Here is a 21,292-nt window from a genome sequence, read left to right as displayed (position 1 = left end):
GACTTGAGGATAAAGACTTGAGACTTACTTGAGACTTGCAAAACAATGACTTGGTCCCACCTCTGCTTATTACAGTGTGATGAGAATATAAAGCAAAGTTCTGTGACCCCAAATAATTAGTGAAAGAAAGCTTTAGGCACAGTTATTATACAGACAAACACACCCTGCAAGGTCACAGTGTTAATTATGTGGCATGTAAATGTCATATCTTTAGCACCCCTGGTGCTTTGAGGCACATCACGAAAAACCCCCGCTCTTCCAAAACCACATACACACACATAGATGGTGTGCACACTGACCAGAGTACACACAACCTCTTCTCAATGGCAGCTCCCAACTGTTGCTCATTAGGAGAGCAGAAGTCACAAATTAGCAGCCGCTGAGAAACTCTCCCAATATGAAGTGAAGCTCATTGGAGAACTAACACTGCGCAGCTTGTCTTTTGATCATGAGGACTGCCAATCATCCATCGCTGTGCTCACCATGGCAACCCGACTGCTTTTTGATGATGAGGCGCCTTACTTTTCAAGCACTGTGACAGCTGTTTCTGCTGTGTCTGATGGTATAATCCAGCAACAAGGGCTATCTTGGCGAGATAATACAATGCCAGATTTTATATTACCTTTCCTGTTAAAATCCATGACATGACCCTGAGGCTTTGACTCCAACTCCTGGAAACTTCAGTCACAAGAGGGAAAACAAGGGCTGAAGATGCCCAACACTACTGCAAAAAAATCATGTGCAATGTGTGAATGTTGCCTTTGAAACGGGGACCATCCCTGCAACCACTTGCAGTCAGCTGGCTGACTTTGGTGATGGTGATAAAATTACAATAAGTTAGAGTTAGTCTGTTATCGGTTTGTGACTGACTTGGTCAAGTTGGCAATGACATGTATTACGTCTATTGTGACAATACAGCAATTAATGGTGATAAAACTCCATACACAAAAACACACATTATAATAGGACATTTTCATCAAAATTAATTCATCAAAAGCTAGTTACTTTTAGAGTCCAGCCAAATAGTTCATAGAAAACCTGCCACAAACAGTGACGCAGTTTCTTTGGATCCAAAATGGTACATAAAGTTGACAGCATTTTTTTGCAAATCTTTACCAATCAATGTGACAGTGTTCACAAGTCAGTCTAAGTCAGACTGTGACTGTTTAGAGACAGGCTGCATCCTACCAGGCAACTTCTTGATTCACCTTGGAAGGCAATTGCAACAACTACTTGTAATTGGAAAAAAAAATTGAATGCAATCACCGGGCAACCACCAATTTTTCCTAGTTGCAAGGAGGTTGCCATTGTATTTTTACTTTAGTGTGACTGAGCCACAAGAGCCAGAAGAAAAAAAACATGATGCAAATTTTTATTCTTGGCATGTTTGACTGTTTGAGCTGTACAGCCAGTGCAAACACTGCACATTGCATGTGTGTTGTTAAGTGGGGCTGATAGGCTTAATAATTAAACTTCATTAAATCAGACTTTGCTTTCATCCCAGTAAATAACAGTAGTTAGTCCAGTCAATGACATGTTGTGCACAGGGTGGGATATGGAAGCCTCCTCAGCCACAATCAGAATAAAACATCTTTAATCCTGGTGGGTGCTCAACATAAAAACACTGAGACTCTACATAGGCTGCAAGCTGCCAGTTCATTGAAGAAAAACATAACACTCTTTTCTGCACGCATCCCATTCCACATGGGAATTACATACAAACCAGCACGTACACAATCACTCGGTGTAATCTGTTTGTGCATATTCTCAGGAGGAGCTTTGTTAGTGCATGTGTGTCGGATGGAGAGCATGGTTGAAAAGGTCACATCAGTAAATCAATGATTGCTTCTCATACCTCCGGCACTTAAACAGAGAATCAAGTTTGACTCATTAAAGGCTTTGCAGTCTTCCTGATTACTCATAATTTCACTGGCCTTTGGTTTTAGTTTTTTCTTACTATTTCTTGTAACATCAATCAATAATCCAAGGTGATCAGAGAAAGTCAGCATTTTATGGAGAATAAGAAATTATCAGTAAATAAATTCAGGTTTATACAGTTTAACTACACTTAAAGTTGATGCAATATCAAAATCCAGTCTGTGATTTAGATTGGTTTGGCAGGGATCTATTATGCCTTTTTAAAACTTTCTGTCATTTATATAATGTGTCAATGCAGGATGTTTGTAATAAACACAATCAAGTTTCAGATAATGAGGTCAGTATATAATCTCTCTGAGCCAAAAGCTCAGATTTCAGACTGCTTTAAAAAACACTTGCTTTAAAACACATTCTTCTTCTCTTGGTTCTGTATGATATTAATGAGAGAACTCTGATATGGTCATCTCAGACACAAAGCTTTGGCTGTGAGGACAGAAACCCCACCCAACTGCTGTTCAAACCCTGGGTTTGAGAGGGGCACCCAATCACAGGAAAGGGGACTCAAAGGAAGGGAAATTAAAAATGACTTGTTTCAGATAAAAGGGGAGGAACTGGAGAATTGAGGGTCTGCATTAAGAAGCAACAGAGAAATATTTTTTGGAACTGCAAATCATGCAAAGCTACTCTAGCAGACTTTAGCTTAGTTGCTGCCTGCCCTTCCTTTTGTTTGTTAGCTCCCTGTATCAGATCAGGTAATTAAGGAAGGATCTAGAGGGGAAAAGAAAAGTAGAACAGACATAATTACACATCCATCATCAGGTGCTGGATGATACGCTATCTCAGAGTAAAGCAGAAGGAGGGATGTTGAAAAATAAGTCGAGACGGCTCAGTAACACTAGGGGACCAGGGGTGAGACTAGAAAGGCGAATTCCAACTTATCCTGCAGGCAGATTAGCTTTGTTTTAGCAACGCTGCCAAATGTAGCTCAGTCAGGGAGCCCTGCCACAAAAACACAAAGGCCCAGTTTAAAAAGCCTTGGTGCAAAAAGGTGGAAGGAAGAGAAAAAAAGAAGAAGGGAAGGAGTCACCTGAAGGTCAAGGAGAAAAAGGAAGAAGAGAAATATAACTCATAACGCTGTATCTGGAAAAGATTTTGTTTGGATCAAATGGTGGCAAAAAGAAACACAAGTGACCTCTAAAGGGATGGATACAGGATTTTTACTTTGTTCTGGTATTGTCAGAGGCAGGGTGTGATCTCAAATGGTGCAATATTATACATGAATATGGTCCAAAACAGGCTTAATCCAAGATTATATAGTTAATTTGAGCAGGAAGAGGGGAGTTTTTTCCTATACCTTTTTGGAAATAGGTATAGGAAAAGCTTAAACACTGGCTCAAACAAATTGAAGGCACATGACAGAATCCCCATGCTCTTGGTGCCCAAATTCTCTAATAGAGTTTCACTAGCTGGGACCACATCCTAAGTTAGAATGAGCGATGATGGATGAGAGACCGTGAACTGGTGCTGTGGTTTGGGGAAGGGCTCGAAGGGGACTGGCAGCGGTGCCTGGGTGGTGGGGTATGGAAATGAGAACAGATGGTATTGGTGAAGGGGGCATATATAGAATGAGGCGTGGTCCCACTCCTGAAATTCAGATGATATCGCCACTTAAGCCCACAGTGACATATGTTATTGTAGCCAACCAGGCTTATTTGGCACAACTAAAAGAATCCACAAAGACCACAGGGTACAAAGTATCTTACATTTGTAACAGAGATCCTGTTAATAATCTAAAAATAATCCAAAGCAAAACATGCTGAATATGGAATCATTTCATTACAGGTACAACATCTTAAAGATGGTATAGTGTGTTGTGAGAGGGAGGGGGGGGGGGGGAGAGAGAGAGATAGTTAACGGGTCTTTGTTTAAATATGTAGTTTTTTAAAGGTTTTTCATTTACTGTTTGAGTTAGGAAGAATTTAAATGGCTACATAAAAGAAAGGGCAAATGTAATCCCACCATTCTCCCCACTTCTATAATAACAAAAGCATCTTTATAAAATGCCTCTACTGTAGCTAAAGGGTTTCCATTTCAGCTTTGTCCTCCTGCAGTTTTGGTACTGTACAAATATTGCAGGTGAAAAAGGAAAAAAGAAGGGGGGCTGATCCCAACCCAGCAGAGGGCAGAAAGCTTCAGGTGAGGAAAACGTCTTCAAAGGGCGTCTTAACTCACAGCCTTTGATGCAAATCCAGGCGACTAAGACTGTGAACAAAGACACACAGACCTCCTTCTCTGGTCTCCTTCTTCTGTTGGTGACTTTTTACTTTGTTTCCTTCACATTAGCTCACTCCTCCATCACAACATTTACTGACTCAGATCTGCCGCTGTGGGCACTGTAAAAACATGCATATACCCTTTGTGGTAAACAACATGCCTTGACCATGTACATTCAGATTAACTTGATTTGGCTGATTTTGTCTGTTGTCCCTTAGTTGGTATACTCCATCTACTCGATCCTTTCATATTTAAAGAAAGAATAGAGATAATCTGACAGAAATAAAACATGAGAAATCTGCTCTCTTGCTAGATACAGCTCAGCATCACTTGAAGTTGGGTATACACCATGTTACCAACTAAAAGACAACCAATGTGAAAGCAACCAAAGCCTGCTGACCGATAGGACTGTGAAATGGTGCACTGCTCAATTTGACAAAACAATCTTAAGTGAGGCAGCACGGTGGCACGGTGGTTAGCACTGTTGCCGCACAGCAAGAAGGTCCTGAGTTCAATTCCACCATCAGGCCGGGGTCTTTCTGTGTGGAGTTTGCATGTTCTCCCCGTGTTTGCGTGGGTTCTCTCCGGTACTCCGGCTTCCTCCCACCGTCCAAAGACATGCAGCTTGTGGGGATAGGTTAATTGGATAATCCAAATTGCCACTAGGTGTGAATGTGCGAGTGAATGTGAGTGCGAATGGTTGTCTGTCCCTATGTGTTAGCCCTGCGACAGACTGGCGACCTGTCCAGGGTGTACCCCGCCTCTCGCCCTATGACAGCTGGGATAGGCTCCAGCGCCCCCCGCGACCCTGAAAAGGATAAGCGGAAGCGAATGGATGGATGAATTTTAAGTGAAAAAAATCAAAATCAAATGTTGGAGATTGCAACAAAGAAGAAAATCGAGTTAAGTCTTGTTTTTATGAGTTATCTATATCGCCACCAATACCTGATCTAGTTTACTGAGCCAGGATTGGACGGATATTAATTCTAAATATCGAGTTGGTGTCTTCCCAGAAATAACACCAATTTGTCTTGGCTTTGAATAAGTAGTATTGTTGTACAGCCTACATGCGCCAAAGAGTATATATTACCCGAGTTTCTTGGCTCCGTGTAGCACAGCAAGGCATGCAATTAACTTACGAGTCTGATAAAATCTCACAGTGTGTAGGTGCCTAAAGAACGGGATCTGGGGAGCTGGGGTCTGCCCAAAGATGACAAGCCCCAATAGAAAATCTTGTATTTCAGGAGCGCATATTCCACTGTAAACTAAAAATCCTGCTCCAGCATTGAGCAGCATGTTTCAAACCGAGCGAGCCAAGCCCACACACTTGTTTTACTGTAATTACACAAGGCATTTTACAGGCTTCACACTAATCAAATGTCTTCGGATACACACAAATGGAAAACAAAAGTATGGCTCTGCTGAAGTGCAGTGCTGTAAGCCGCAGACTGTATGGTGTTGAAACTCGTATCCAGACTTTTAATTAAGCAACTTCAGAAGAGCCAGCCACCCATCCATAACCCTGGAGCCAGTACACACACTGGAATACTGAGATGAGTGTGGTAGAAGAAAACCTCCAGTCTTGAATGCCCCTACTGCCAATAACAACACTGAGGAGTCACAAAGACATGCATTTTGCTTTGTTTGGTTTTATTAGATAAAATAATGCTGAGGTGATGTCTCAGAGCTGATAAACTTCACCTGTTTAGGTTTCCAACAATAAGGAAGAGCTTTTTATTAAGAGCTCTGACAGTAGCAACACCAGCATATTTAGCATCTACAACTTGCAGTTATTACATAAGGAACGTCTAATTGAAGCAGAGAGAAAACTGGAGAGTGATGGCAAATCTTTTTATTTCCTTTCGCTGCTCTGACACAACTTCCCCTCTCTGTTCTCTCATCCGTCTGTCTCCCTCAGCGTGCGGCACTCTGGGGCTTGTTAGCAACAGTGTCAGTGATTAAAGACTGCAGGTAATTAGATACACATGACACCATTCTGACTGACTGGCTAAATAAAGAGCTGCAGCATCTACAGTTCCAGTGCTTCCCCATTTTTGCTTTCTAACTAGTAATTTTGATAAATGGCATGCAAAACATTTAAGATTCTGCTGTTAAAATTAAACTTCATTCTCATCGGAGATGCAATTAGAGAACTGTTTCTAGCACCTAAACTACCCAGAGAAGTGTAAAAAACAAAAAATAGTCCCCTCATTATCAGTTTACTAATCCTTATTATTCCTACGCTATACCATTAATTTAAAAAAATAAAATTTTTAATACTTTTCTGTCAAGAATAGGTTTTGAATTAAATTTAGAATTTTATAGTCTTTGATGAATCTACACGACTCCTTCTAATGTTGCTACAACTTAATGAGCGACACTGCTACTGTGTGGAGGTTTGACTCATCTTTCTCTGCATATAGCCGGGGTTACGACTCAAGCACGGTGGGGTTTCAGAGTGGTAGAGAAGCTTTCTCGCTAACCGAACACAAACTGAGGACCAGTTGGTCAATATGAAGTCCGTATGCTGAAAATCCTACGCCCGGCCTGTCTAACTCAGCTGGGGACTGGGTGAATGATTGGCCGGTTGGCTGTCGGCCAATGAAACAAGCAACCAGTAAGCACACAACTCTGTCAAAGTTAAAAATAATGATGACATTTCAATTTAAATAGTTTGACATTTTGAGAAATACGTTTATATTCTGGTGGCAAATTAGATGAGCAGATCAATACCACTCTCATTATCCTCCTTGTCTGCAATGCATTAAATGCAGAGAAAGATGGCCTGAGAATATTTGACCAACTTACTCGTGTGCAAACACTCCAGCCAGATCATACCGAATTTCCCGCAGTTACCGTCCCTTCATAATTGAAGTGACTGGTGGTTTTAATTCAGAAAGTGGACAAAGAGACTACATGTCAAAATACCTGAAGATGTCAGGCCTGAAAAAGGTTTGACAGCTAGCAGAGATGCGCTCCCTCTGTCCTCTTTTCAGGACCCGTGTACTTGCAGTAAATCAGCCAGCCCCTGCTGAATAACCCATGAACTAAATGCTGCGTACAGAGCCATAATACTTTTTGTCTGCACTGCCTCATCGCTCACTCCTGCCTCTCCCTCATGTCTGCCACCTGTCAGTTTGTCTGACTGACTAATGTCTTGCTTTTCCTCTTTTCATTATACCCCCAGCAATACTTCACTTCACCCAAACCCCTGTCCTCATCTTCCCTCCACGTATTTAAATTCCTCCTCCTTTGACACCTTCTCAGACTGTTGCAATGTTTTCTTTCATTTCTTGTTTCAAACTTTTCTTCCTTCCCACTATTTTGGTCTGTTTGATCATTACTTATTATTAATTTCCCTCCAGTCTCACCCATATTTTCCTCTCTGTGAGCCTGTAAAGTCTTGGCAGCTGTGCCACAAATCTGTGAGAGACTAGAGCTCATCAGACAGAAAATTATAGATATAAATACCTCACAGAAATGAAGAAAAAGCACTTCAAATGTTAATTTCTTTAAATTGCTATTCACTCAGTTTGAATGTAAGATTATCAAACTAATTGTTGCCCTGAAACTTTGAACAAACATGTTTTTTCTAATATTTCACTACATTTTGATTAAAAAAAAACACATATTTGTCAAGTCTGCCAGAAATCGATGCCAACTTTAAAACTTCAGTGTTACTTGTAGGCCTAGTTTTGTTTAAAGTATATAGTAAGACAGATAATATATTTAATTTTCAAATAACATTTTGTTGTGATTGCTTTAGTTGTTAAAACCACTAAACTGGCAATATGATAACAGCAAGAAAACCATCCAGTTTGAATGTTGCTTGTCATTCCCATACATATCACACTCTTCCAATTTCTGCAGCTGCAGTACTAGTAAAGCACACTCTATTCAGGTTTAAGATTTTGTTTAGATCATAATAAAAATGATCTGATTTTTAGCTTCCACAGGATTTGAGAACTGACGTTTCAGCAAATTTATCCCAAGGCCTCGCAATGCTCAGAAAATTGTAAAAAATAAAAACTAATAAAAAGAGCTACAGCTCTACAGGCCCATTAGCATGTAAAATGTTAAGGTTCATGACTGTACAAGACTTAACAAGTAAGACTTGTTTGGAAGGATTGCCAGGCGAAAGTCTCTTCTTCCAAAAAGGAAATGGCAACACGGTCTAGGTTTGCAAAGCAGTACTCGAATAAACCAAAACACTTCTTAAACAATGTCCTAGGACAGACAAGAGTGGAGATTTTTGGCCAAAAAATGTCCCGTTGTTTGGCAAAAACCAAATACAGTATATCAGCACAAACACCTTGTACTTTCAAGCAGAGGGGTGATGATTTGGGCTTGTTTTGCAGCCAAGGGACATGGACACCTTGCAGTCATTGAGTTGACCATGAACTCTTTTGTATACCAAATTATTCTACAGTCAAATGTGAAGCCATTTGTCCAAGAGCTAAAGCTTGGCCCAAATTATGTCTTGAAAATCATCCCAAGCACACCACAGGAATCAAGCTGTTACAATGGCCCAGGAAAAGTCCAGACCTCAACCTGAGTGAAATTCTGTGGTGGGATCTTAAGCAGGGCAATGTAAAAGACTTCAGGTTATTGCTGCGACATGTGGTTCTGCAATCTACATACTGTCATTTTACCATAGCAACACAAATGTCATGGTAAATGTAGCTTTTTAACATGCTAAAAATCATTAAAGGGTGTCTCTAAACCTAAACCAAAATTACTTTCTAACCCAAGTTCAACCAAAGAACCTGTAAAAATGTAAAACTGAAAACTTCTCTCATGCTTAAGAGTCAAAATTACTCAAGAACACAAAGGTATCAAGAACAATATGGAAAGACGTTTATAGCTCAAATTTGAAGTCGAACAAGCCATTGGAGAATCAGTTACAAACATCCGTCTTGATATGTGCTTACCAAACACTTTATTAAGGACACATACAGTTGTGGTCAGAAGTTTATATACAGTTTATGGGCATGAATGTCTTGGAGATTTGGGGATTTTACTGGTTTCTTTGAACTCTTGGATGTCTCTGTCCCTTCACAAATTGCACCTCAACCAGATTCTTTTGTAGCCATCAATAAGCTTCTGGCATAATTCTGACTGGATGTGTGAACACTCTTCTTGTAAGATGTTCATTTAATTTGGTGCCCTGCTGTGATCCTCAATTGGATAAGAGGAAGGAAGAAACTAAGGATGGATGGATGGATTTCCTGCACTTTCAATAGGGTTTCAGTCAGGGCTTTGAGAAGACCATTACAGAAGCTCAATGTTAGGTTGCTTTATCCGTCCCCAAAATCATTTTTATTGTGCATTTGGGATCATTTTCCTGTTGGAACACCCAACTGTGTCCTAGCAGTTGATCTGAGATAAAGCTGGAAAATTTGGAGGTGATCCACTTTATTCATTATTCCATCCACTTTGTGAATTGTACCAGTAACCCTGCAACAAGACAGCTCCAAACACCACAGGTACAGTGTTGTTAGGTCTGAAAGCCTCACCTTTATTCCTTCTGACATACCTCGTGTCATTGTGTCCGGATAGCTCAATCTTTATCTTATGTGTCCATAAAGCTTTTCTCCACATTTTCAGGAACTGGGGCTTTCTTCTTTGTCAACATCCTCCCAGTCTATGGCCACATAAAACCCAGCATCACTCTATGCAGTGATGCTGGTGTTCCAGCAGTTTCTAGTTCATGTCTATCTTGAGGCTTGGTGGTCTCTGGGCTATTCCTAAACATCCTAATCACTTTCCTCAGGTGACACTTTGGGTCTTCTTCCAGACCTTGGCAAAGTGGTTACACATTCAAAGAATTTGCATTTAAGTACAACTGTTTGAGATGATGCTCCTGGAATCTCCTTGTGTAAATGCTACAGTTCTCCTTAGATCTTCACTGAGTTCTTCAGACTTCCCCATTGGTCTAAATTTTGATCCATCCAATGAGTGCTGTCAAAAAATATTTTTTGCAAAGATGGAAAGTTTGCAAAGAGGAAAGACCAGTTTTAATCGATTATGATGACTAATGAGAAGTTGATAGGCCTTAAGCTTGCAAAGTAAAAAGACACTGTAGGACCTTCAGCACCACTTATTAAAATCCTATGTGAGACTTAAATTAGAAAATTAATTAATCAGGGATCAATATGGGACCTGTTCTGCAAGGATCGGCAATTCATGTCAATAAAAACGTAATCTTAATATTTATAATTGCAGTAGATTGTCCAAGTGTCCCTAATGAAGTGCTTTATGAAGTAGCAGTGAAATGAATAATACAACCCATCATCTCTTATCACATACAAACACTGAGGTGTTAATGAAATGGTGATCATGCTTTTTCTTTGACATGATTCCCGTTAAAACTGAACGCTGAGCACAAATCATTTAAAATAGTGTGTTTTTAATACATAAGAGAGAAAAAAGTCTCATTAGCTGGCAGATGGTCTGCTGATTTACCAAATAACTAACAAGCAAATTCAGCTTTCACGAAGGTTGAAGTGTCAGTGTCAGGTTCCCCAAATGAGCTTGATTTCTATTCAGCTACAATGACAGAAAAAGTAGCGAAGAGACAGAAAATTTAGAACAGATCCACAGGTGGTCTGACAGGAGGAGGTGATGTACAACGCTAGGGAAAACTAGATTCTCCAAGCAAAATACCAACAAAATGAAGAAGTCACTTTAATTAATGCAACTATGTTTGGCCACACTGAGCAGCTGCACCCTTCTATTTGCTTTAAGCTGTAATGCTGTAATTCTGTCTAGCCTTGACAGCACAGATAAACAAGCCTCCCTAAACTCCTTCTGCTTTCTGTCTTTATGTCAAACACTGTGATAATTAGCAGATGGCTGATGAGTCACGAGGCGAGACAAAAAAACAACAACCCTAAAACAGCTAAATGCTGAGAGCACATACAAAAAACTCCTCCATGTTTCACTAGTTTATGTATCCAAGCGTCAAAGTGTCATGAAAGAGGTTTTTTTCTTAATTAAATCAGGTGACGTGCCCATGGTTCATCTACACGGGTGCTATCATTTACAATGTCTGATTAAACTTCTCCTGAGCGGTTGAAGAGCTTGAAGAAGGACAAAGAAAAATGAGTGCACATGCTGTTCTGCACACATTCCTGACACTTCTACAGTCTTTTAAGGTTTTTACATAATTCACAATCAACCACCCAACAATAGAAAATAAACCTAAATGACAACTAGGTCTGTGCCATATCATATTCTCTAATATAATACTGGTATACATTTTTAGGTGATATATAAAAATGTCATAATGCAATATCATTGCTATAGCAACACCGTGCATTTAAGTTTCCAATGCACTTAACAACGATTCAAGCCCAGCAATCTCTGACAGCAAGAGATGTCAGCCTCCAATGATGATTCAGTACCTAAAAAGACAGTAACCTCTAACAAAGCACAGCAGTTTTTACAAATGTGCAAGAAAGTTGTTCCTGGTAAAAATGGAAACAACAAAAATGTTTTCATCACTTGAAGCAAAAAGACTATCAAGTACAACCAGGCTTCAAAAGAGGAGATACGAGTAACCCAAATGTAAACAAATGATTCCACCATGTGCTAGCTCTCGCTTGGTGCATTTACTACTTGCAATTGCTATTTGCACTCCATATTTTAAGAAGGGCAAAGAAAACATGGAAATCATGATGTGGTTGCATGGTGGCAAAAGAGGGATTTAAAGGGCTGGTTAAAAAAAATTGACCCAATGTCCAGCTGGTAGAAGGAAAGGTAGAAAATATTTTTTCTGTGGGCAATTTAGAATCACCAGTTAACCTGACCATACTAAGTGCATGTCCTTGGACTGTGGGAAGAAGTCTGAGTATTCGGAGATGTAGACATGCATGCAGACAAAGGCAGAATATGTAAACTCCACAGAGAAAGGCCTTGGCCAGATGGTGGATTCAAACCCAGTACCTCCTTGATATGAGGCTAACAGTCCTAACCAACATGCTGCCTCCTACTACCAATGCAGAATGTATACAGCAGGAATCACTGCGATGTCTGGGAGTTTTTATGCCATTTAGTGTTTAGTTAGCAAGCGTTTGCAGTGCCTGATTCGCAAATTACCGTTGACCACAGCAATCTGCTAGGAACCGAAGCAATCACAAGGAAGCTTTGTTCAGGTCGCACCCTCCTCTGCCAGCTAGCCAGAGAATACACATTGTTCCCAAGCGACCAGGGGCTGCCGGATGGTCATGAATCGGTCTCTGTGTGACTGAAGCTTATAAACTCATTTGATGAGCTGGTTAAGCAAAACATTGGGAATCAGTCAATTAAACCAAGACCTTAAGTTCTGAAAATGATCAACCACTCTTAAAGCATTTTATTAAATATTAAATGACATGTTCTGAATGGTTCCAGCTTCACAGTGTGCACTATAATTGGATGGATGGACTGATTGTGTCTTACCACTGGTTCACTGTGTGTTCGTTAATTCACCAGAAAAAAAACAACAACAGGTTCCAACAAGTGAGTTTTGTATAAACTAGATTTTAACCCTCTCGAAGCAGGCGTTGCCGATTTGCAACAGTTAAAAACTAACAACCCGATTACCCCATATTCATATTTTTTGAGTTTCTTTTACTCAGAAGTACCACTGCAGGACTTGGTTGTGCATTAGCAACAAAAAGTTTAATTTGAGCCTGAGAGGGTTAAATGAGGGTCTCTCAGAAACAAAAGTCAGAAGATGAAGGCCTAGTTCTAGTTAATATTCAACTTCAATGGTGCAGAGAGCAAAGTACAGAAACGTCGTCAATCTCTGTTTTAACTGTGTGATAACTATGATATTTAGGGTAGGGACCAGGTTTAAGAAAAATAGAGTTGACTGCGTAATCTAACTTCTTTTTTTCTGTAACACAGTTCCAGGATTTCATCAAACCTACAGTTAATCAAACAAGAAGGTAAAAGGTAAATCATGGAGGTTAAAAATATGTTTGAATACACGTTTGTTTTTTGTTTTTTTTTACAAATTTCAAGTTTAATTAACTTGTGTATTAAATTAGTAGACTTTCTTCCCCCCCGTGTGCTACAAATCGAAATGTCATTAAGTGAACAAATACAGACAATACCTGATTAAAACAGCGTCCCTGGATTACTATTTCATAACATTTCTATTTCACAGTCTAAACTGCAGCAGTCTGATGGCATATTAAAGGTGCTGCTGCAAGTGCAAAAAAGTGAACTAAGAGCTGTCAAATGATGTAACTATTTCAGAGCCTTATTGGCTGCTGAAACACTCCACCGACTGCATAACAATGCCTGTGTGTCAGCCCTGATAATGCCACACACACACTTACTCACACACACATAAATAAACAGCACTTCTAAACAGGCTTACACATACTGACTCACCAGCAGTGTTGGTCAAGTTACTTGAAAAAAGTAATCAGTAACTAATTACTGATTACTTCCCCCAAAAAGTAATCCTGTTACTTTACTGATTACTTATTTTCAAAAGTAATTAATTACTTGGTTACTTAGTTACTTTTTAAAAACACGATTTACAACCTGAATAGGTAATAAAGCGATAGATCTTTCAGCCCAATTCTACTTTTTCTGCATAACCCATCATACAAAATGTAATCAAATGGAAAAGTCTCCTTTTAAAACTTGTTTTATTAGTTTTAATCTTTTAACTTTATGCATCAAGCAAAAATTAAATTATATGCAACATTCTCTGACTTGAATAAATTAGTTTAACATTTAAAGCTATTTTCTGCACATTCCAGCTCATAAAATAAAATATTTTTTGTGTTTACACTCAGTCTTTCAAATAGATGCAAGTAAAACACAGCAGAAAATAAGTTAAGTCAAAGACTAGCGGTCCTTTTGCTCTATTTTCACCTGTAAAGCAGGAGTAGAGCAGGCAGAGGTTTACCCTGGTGCAGGTGTGTTGCAGCGGTCAGTGGAAGAATCCGCGAGTTTCTCTGTGAGTTTCCCATTACATCGTTGCGCACTCGGAGCTTGTTTAGGCGTTTTTTTTTCGGTGTAAAAAGAAGTTTTCTTCCCACGCACAACGGACACTAATGTTTTTGTCACTTTTTATGGAATCAAACTCAAAGTAAGGTCAGTACTTCCACGCTTTAATCGCTGCACGCTCATACTCTCTCCCGCACTCGATATGTGATCCATTGTTGATCTGCACACAGCTGTTTTCACTAAGGTCGCACTTGCTTACGTTACTGTCATGAGACATTCTCGCAAAAAATCACGGTTTTAGTAATGCAGTAACGCAGCGTTCCTACGGGAAAGTAACGGTAATCTAATTACCGTTTTTGCAATAGTAATCCCTTACTTTACTCGTTACTTGAAAAAAGTAATCGGATTACAGTAACGTGTTACAGGTAACACATTACTGCCCATCTCTGCTCACCAGTGCTTAGATTTACCGTAGATTTGGATGCATAAAACACAACACACACATGCACACACACACACTATCCAGCTTGTAGCAACTTCTGCAGCTTGGGGGCAGAGATACCAGCTGTGAACTCTGCACTATGAATTTAAAGACAGAATTCAGCAAATTGAAGCTCAATTACTGCCATGTTGCGAGATATATGATCCATATTCCCCCAGTCCTCTCCTTATTCACTTTTCTCTGCTCCTCTTCTTTTTAGATTCTGCCCCCCGCCTCTCCTTATATCAATCTCTCTGTCCCTGCACCTTCTTTTGTAATCCAACAGTTTCCTCCTTTCCCCATTAGCATCTCTCTTCTCTCACACTTGTTAAAACAGTTCCCTGTTCTTCTCGCAGGAGAGAGGAGGAAGGCTAAAAATAGCTGTTCTTGAGCTTACTGTTTTTTTGTCTCTAACCTGTATTCCATACATCAGATAATATTTATCCTGAACAACAACCACTCAACATCTTTGTTCCTGACTCTTCTCTGGCACTGCAGCAACTTCCCAAACCCCCCGCCCCCGCCCCACTTCTGCCTCTTTACAGACAGACAGATGTGTGTGTGTTTGGAGCTGCAACATCAAAAAGTTGCCACAGACTGTTTGTGATGGAAAAATAGCTGCTAAATGGCTAAAACGATTTCTGCGCTCAGGATAAAATCAGTGTGAACTGCAAATGTAAACATGCCTTAAATGCCGCTCTGTATCAGAGCAGTTGGTACTTAAGCAGTGCAAGCATTTAAAATGTTGACAGCTGATGCCACAGGCAAAACTGTTTCTGACACCAGAAATCATGGCAGTTAACACCAATCTATACATAAATAAACGGATATACTAGGGTGAAGACAAATGAATAATCGGCTCAAATGACAGAGAAACCCCCCCTTCCCTCCCACACATACACACACATATACTGGAAGAGCAAATGGCCATCTGGCTGCTATTAAAAGCTAAACTTTTTATGCTGTTTCCTCATTAGTTCAATTCTTTTTGCCAACAACACAGCGATAGGATAAAACGGGCATGGAAGAAGGGGATGAGATACATAAAACAGAAAAAGAAGAGATCAAAATGAAGAGGAAGAAAGCAGTGCATGTGATGCCACAGGGCATAAACAAACTGCTCACTGGCAAAGCTACACAGTAAAATAAACTTCCCCTCAGAAAGCGCTTTAATATCCCAAAATGCTAAAAATATTGCTGCAGCTCAGACAGCAGACAGACAGGGTTTGCCACTTTCCCAGTGTACAAAAGGCTTCAGACCGAGAAAATCTCAAGGCGCTGTTATGTGAGCAGGACAAAATAATTCAGGAACAGGTTGTTCCCACTATCGGTTCAATCCATTTTTGTTCACCCTGGGAACAAAACTGCTGATGCAAACTATTTGAAAATAAGATAGAGTGGACAGCAGCATTTTTGAGGTCATACAATGGATATTTCATTGCTTCTTGACTTTCATTGCAACAAAAACAATGAGTATATATAGAATCCTGAATTGAAATCTGTAGGGAAATTCAATAAAATTTAACTTTCAATGAGAAAAAAAAACTTTTTAGATATTATTTGGAGAAAAGTCAGCAAACATTTTAAGCAGTTTTAATCAGAACTCAGTGGTGCTTATTTAGTTTATACTTCAAAATCCCTTCTTAAATAAGATGACTGCCAAATGGTAAGAGAAGGACTTTGTTATAACTGGAACAGTCAAAGGAATCAAAAATGCAGGGAAGTCGACAAATATTGCATGCTATATGTAAGACAATAAGTCAGGTTATGTTAATGAATAATTCCACTTACCATCTTTGTCAGCTCTTCTGAAAATCTGTGAACAGAAAGCAAAACACTGACGTCAGTAAGAGTAATTGTGTTGCAGTAATTTGCATGAGGTATAAACAGGAACACTGGACCATTTCAATTCTAAACTGTTTGCAAGTCAATGCAACAAATCAATTCAAAAACAATTTCTAAACTATGGTATTCAGTGGAAGCATTACACACAAAAGAGAACAGGGCCCAGTACTGAACCCTGAGGAATGCACTGGATTTTTCCTGAAAATTACTGAAATTGCTTTAAATTAATATCAAGGTCGAGGTCATTGTGAATTCAGAAAACTAATTTCTGGTCGAAAAATCATACAACAATGATGATGAAGGTCCATACATATTTTTATAAAAAAAACTTTATGGAAAAAGTAAATAAATCATTATTTTCATTGTAACAAAATTTTGAACAAAAACTTTTTTTTGGCCAGTCTTCAATGCTGTAATCTACGTGCAAAAGATAAGACTGGGACCATGATTTCCATTTGTTCAGCTAGTGAACAGATAACATTACACGAGTCTGGAAAAAATGAATGAAAACTAAAACTCTGCTGAATTGTGGAAACATAAACAAAAGCAGTTATTCTAAAGTGAGTAAGAGAATGACTAATTCTCTCTCTGCAGCAGAATCCAGACAGCGAATAACTGGCAATAGAAATAATCAGTCTACCATTCACTGTTTTGACTTTTACTTCCAACACGGCCATTATAGGAGAGCTCTGCAGTCCATACACTGAATCCACACAAAGGCTGAATCTGGCACACAAACACACTTTGAAATAAAACGTGTCTAAAACCAGATAAGGTGCAGTGGTGTGCGATAAGGGTTTGTTAAGAGCCGCAGAAGTGAAAAGTTTATTAGTGCGTAAGAAGATGAAAACATGCAGACACACAAAACGAAGTCACTGATCTGTAGCTGATTGATGATTACTTGCTGTGTGTTTGTGCATCACAATTTATAGCTTGAGTGAAAGCTCCTTCCCTATGTCAGGACTGGTACTCTCATCAGCGTTTCAGAGTGCGATATGAAGCGATCATACTGAGGAGTGCCAGAATTCAGCACAGCGACGAATTGAAAAACACAGAGGGAGATGCGGTGAGGGAGGCACAATGAAATAAGGCAGGCAAGACAGAAAAGAAGAAGACAGTATTAATAATTCCGACTGTGAGAAACATAACCAAATTTTTAAGGCACGTTTTGTTAGAAACTATAACTACTAAAACATATGGAAGGAAAAGAAAGTGATTCTGTAGGAGGAAAGTGCTTTTACTGAGAGAATAGGGACTCATTTTCAAAGGTATCCACAGCGGCTAAGAGAGACAAGAAAAGATAGATGTTAAAAGGACGTGTTATGTTCATTTCCAGCTTCATATCTTTATTCTTGACTCTGCAGTAGTTGCAACTGCATGCACAATTGGGGGTTTTTTTAATCCTCTTTTTAAAAATTTAATTCTAGCCTAAAGCTCCCGTGTTCAAACACTCACTAAAATAAAATGAATAGCTTTCTTTTGAATGGCTGCCCCTTAGAAATAAAAGATTGTTGGAGACTGTGCTCACAGCAAGATTTATATCCCTCAGATGAACAAATCAGGGATGGAAGCTCTCACTGATATCATATGGACCTGGGAGTAGAAAAAACTGAGTTTTCAGGGAGATCTGAAGCCTGGCTTTTGGATTACAGTGATTAGTTGCCCATAATCTGACCTCGTGATTTGAAATTTTGGCCATGTTTAATCTTAACTTACACCATGCATTATGTGGATGGGATTTGAATGTGTGAAGTAGGCATATTTCTTTTAATCACATTTGAGAACGGAACTGCAGAAATATTTATAAATGGTCTTCTGCAATAACCTTTGCAACTGCCAGGAAAGTTCTAGACTTACTTCATACTTTCCCCAATAACGCTTTGTTTAAATGTCAAAAGAAAAATTTCACTGTTTAAATCAGAATCTATTAAAATGGATGAGCAACCATTTTGATTTCTTCATGGTCTGGCTATTTTTGAAGCAAAAAATGACAGCCGTTCTCTGTTTCCTGGTGCTATAATGCGAGGATTTTATGCTTTTCCTTATCATATTTAGCATATTTTCTCACATTAGTTGAAATAAATGTTAATCAATCCATTATATGATTTGTAGACTTAGCGGAACAAATAATGAGTTTACAGTTAGTTGCAGCCTTAATTTTAAAGGAATCTAAATAGTGTGGTCAATAATCATGAATGCAATTTGAAAACTTGAGAAAAGGTCCCACTTTTTAGTGCACAAACTGATATATATTGCACTTACAAGCATGAGGCATGTTAAACTCTAAATAAGTGGTGCATTCACACAGCATTTGCAGCCATCTCAACAGGCCAAAGAGAAAATCATTAACTGCTGAGACGAGTGGCGTTCCAAATGACAAGCTGCTCTGCATTGTTCTGCTTTCCGGCTGCACCCTGGGGTGCACTCAACTCCACAGAAAAAGAGCCAACTCTGGAGCTACTGGAAACAAACAAGCTTGGAGAGGAGGCAAAGTGTTGCGATGAAGAGGCGGTGTGTGCGTGCACGTTTGTGTGTTTTTGTAAAGAGTCGTAACAGAAACACAGAGTGAGAAGAAAACGAGCGACAGCAGAGGAGAGAAGATCCGGCAAAATAGAAAAAGAAGACAGAGGCAGAGGAGAGTGTTGCATCCATCTCTAACCTTATCAAGAATGTAGGTTTCTGGGCAGGGGGAGGGGCAAGAAGGATATGGAGGAAATTAGGTGAGGAGAGAAGGGAAGGAAAAGGAAGAGACAAAGGATGAAAGGAATTTAATGAATAGCGAGAAAGGTACAGTGGGGTTAAGATGCAGGCGAAGACTTGAACAGTAAAGGAAAAACAAGCAGGCTGAGGATCTAATGAGGGAAGCGCTGACCGCAGGCACATGCGCACGTACAGAGCAATCACTCAAACCTCTTTGGTCTCGACTTGTTCACCACAATAATAACTCTGGAGTCAATAATATTGGAAAATGAAGAAACGATTAACATTTCAAAGTTGAAGACGTTGCAGAGGGCTCAAGAGAAAATGCCAGAATGAGTTCATAGCTGATATCAGGAAGTCAGCCACTCTGAGAGAGTATGGCACATTTCTAACAGGGAGTGAGAGGGTGGAAAAAACAACAATCCAACAGGACCTTTAATCAGAAAATGAAATATGAACACATACATGCATATACAATGAAAACTAAGCTCTCCTCAAATATAGATATGTCTGCAGCACAGTTTTATTGTTTGCTTGTTCACTTACAAACACTTTTACTGTAACATCTGTCTTAGCGGACAGTTGCTTGGCTCAAACTCAGCAAACTAGGTTACACCCCTCACAACATCCTTTACACACAAACACAGACAGAATGAGTTTACTAGGGTTCTAGGATACATTGGTGTACTGGTCTTGATCATAATTAGTTTTCCATGGACCCCCTTCTTTACCACCCTATCAGATTATTTAGGTCTGGGTCAGGATTTTGCAGAAGCTGAACTACTTTCTCTCTTTTTTTTTACCCTAATAAAGCAGCATCATCAGATCTCCTGGGGAAACATTTACAGCCGCCAAGATGAAAAGTAACCCAATAGTATTGATGAGTTGACCCAAATCAGCACTGCGCTAAGTGCCACTTTTAATGCAGGAAGGCTGCTCAGTTATTAGCTGTCTGATAACAGAAAGGTATTACATCGGGAGTGAGAATACTAAGCAGTGGCTGTAAGGAATGGATCAATAACAATATGGTAGTAAGACTTTCTCATGAATAATTAAATAGCAGTCATAAAATTGGTGTGAGCGTAGCTACTGCACGTTGGACTGACAGTAAAGCCAGGAGTAAAAGTAAAGCTGCCTCTCGACTATAAATGCATGACTTTTATTGGTGATGAAGAGGTGAACAAAGACGCATAAGAGAATATTGCTTAATAAGATGCAATAAAAGTACAGTGAATTTTTTGGATGGGTCATTCAGGAAAGATATGGAAACTGAGCTCAGCGCGTTGAGGCTGCTCCCGGGCTTCCACATTCATCACCAAAGTGTCAAATCTTCCGCCTACTCTACCAAGCCACGAGTATCTGCGCGTAAGTGCGCACTGCACCGGTCCGTACGCGCTGGATGTCTTCAATCCCCAGCACCCACCCGCCCTGCACCCGCCAAACCGGTGCATTTCCATACTCACATCCAAAATAACGGAGATGCCTCTCCGCGGTTCCGGAGCGAAGAACTGCTCCTGAGCCACGGCCACCTCCTCCTTACTGGAGGCGTACTCCCGGCTGGAGATGTTCTTGTTGTCGCTCATTTTGGTGACGATCCAGCGGACGAGCCCGTCGATTCCACCGGGCTGGGCGCCGCTGTTTCCGGACTGCGCTGCCGTTGCGGACTCGCTGTCCTGACCGGCTACGGGGTTCGGCTGCTCGCGGCTTTCTTGGGCTCGAAGTTTGGCTTGTTCTTTGTTCAGCAGTTTGTGGACTCCGTCCCTACAGTAGCGCGCTGCCTGCTCACACATCCTTTTGCTGCGGAGCGCTCATGCTGCGCTCTATGGGGGAGAGAGAACCCCCACCCCCACCCCAGCTCCCCTCTTACATCACAGCACCCACCCCAAATCACATCCACCCCTACAGAGCTACCCTATCTACCCATACGTGCTTGTAGGCGCTGATATTTAACAGCTTTGGAGATTTAAGTGAGTTTATTACACTTTTTGTTTTAGTGTTATTATCAACGCTTTCGTATTTACAAGTGCTAAAATGTCTCGCCTCCAGTGCTAATACTTTTCTTACTACAGTGTAAAAACACGGGACTATTTTTTCATGGTGTTGTAAAATAGCAAAGTTGCAGATCACTTTGAACTATCTGGATCTGACTGGAGATCGTGGCAC

At 40.1% G+C, this 21,292-nt stretch overlaps 1 protein-coding gene across 2 annotated transcripts in view; it reads right to left on the bottom strand.

The window, feature by feature from the left end:
• Nucleotides 1-20,992, bottom strand: part of necab2 (N-terminal EF-hand calcium binding protein 2) — a 136,575-nt gene extending 115,583 nt beyond the window's left edge. Inside the window, exons 1-2 of one of the 2 annotated variants that reach the window (XM_005935008.3) lie at nucleotides 20,593-20,992; nucleotides 16,376-16,400 (exon numbers count right to left, since the gene is read on the bottom strand). In XM_005935008.3, coding sequence (XP_005935070.1) covers nucleotides 16,376-16,400; nucleotides 20,593-20,919 — 352 coding nt within the window. In that variant the 5' untranslated portion in view covers nucleotides 20,920-20,992. The remainder of the gene's footprint in view (nucleotides 1-16,375; nucleotides 16,401-20,592) is intronic. The other variant, XM_005935007.3, reaches the window with a different exon arrangement.
• Between the last annotated feature and the right edge of the window lie 300 nt (nucleotides 20,993-21,292).

The sequence above is a fragment of the Haplochromis burtoni genome, unplaced genomic scaffold, assembly GCF_018398535.1.
Source record: "Haplochromis burtoni strain Fernald_Lab_line unplaced genomic scaffold, NCSU_Asbu1 Contig_188, whole genome shotgun sequence".
Lineage (NCBI taxonomy): Eukaryota > Metazoa > Chordata > Actinopteri > Cichliformes > Cichlidae > Haplochromis > Haplochromis burtoni.
The sequence above is the reverse complement of the archived record's forward strand: the minus strand, read 5'-3'. Positions and strand labels throughout refer to the sequence as shown.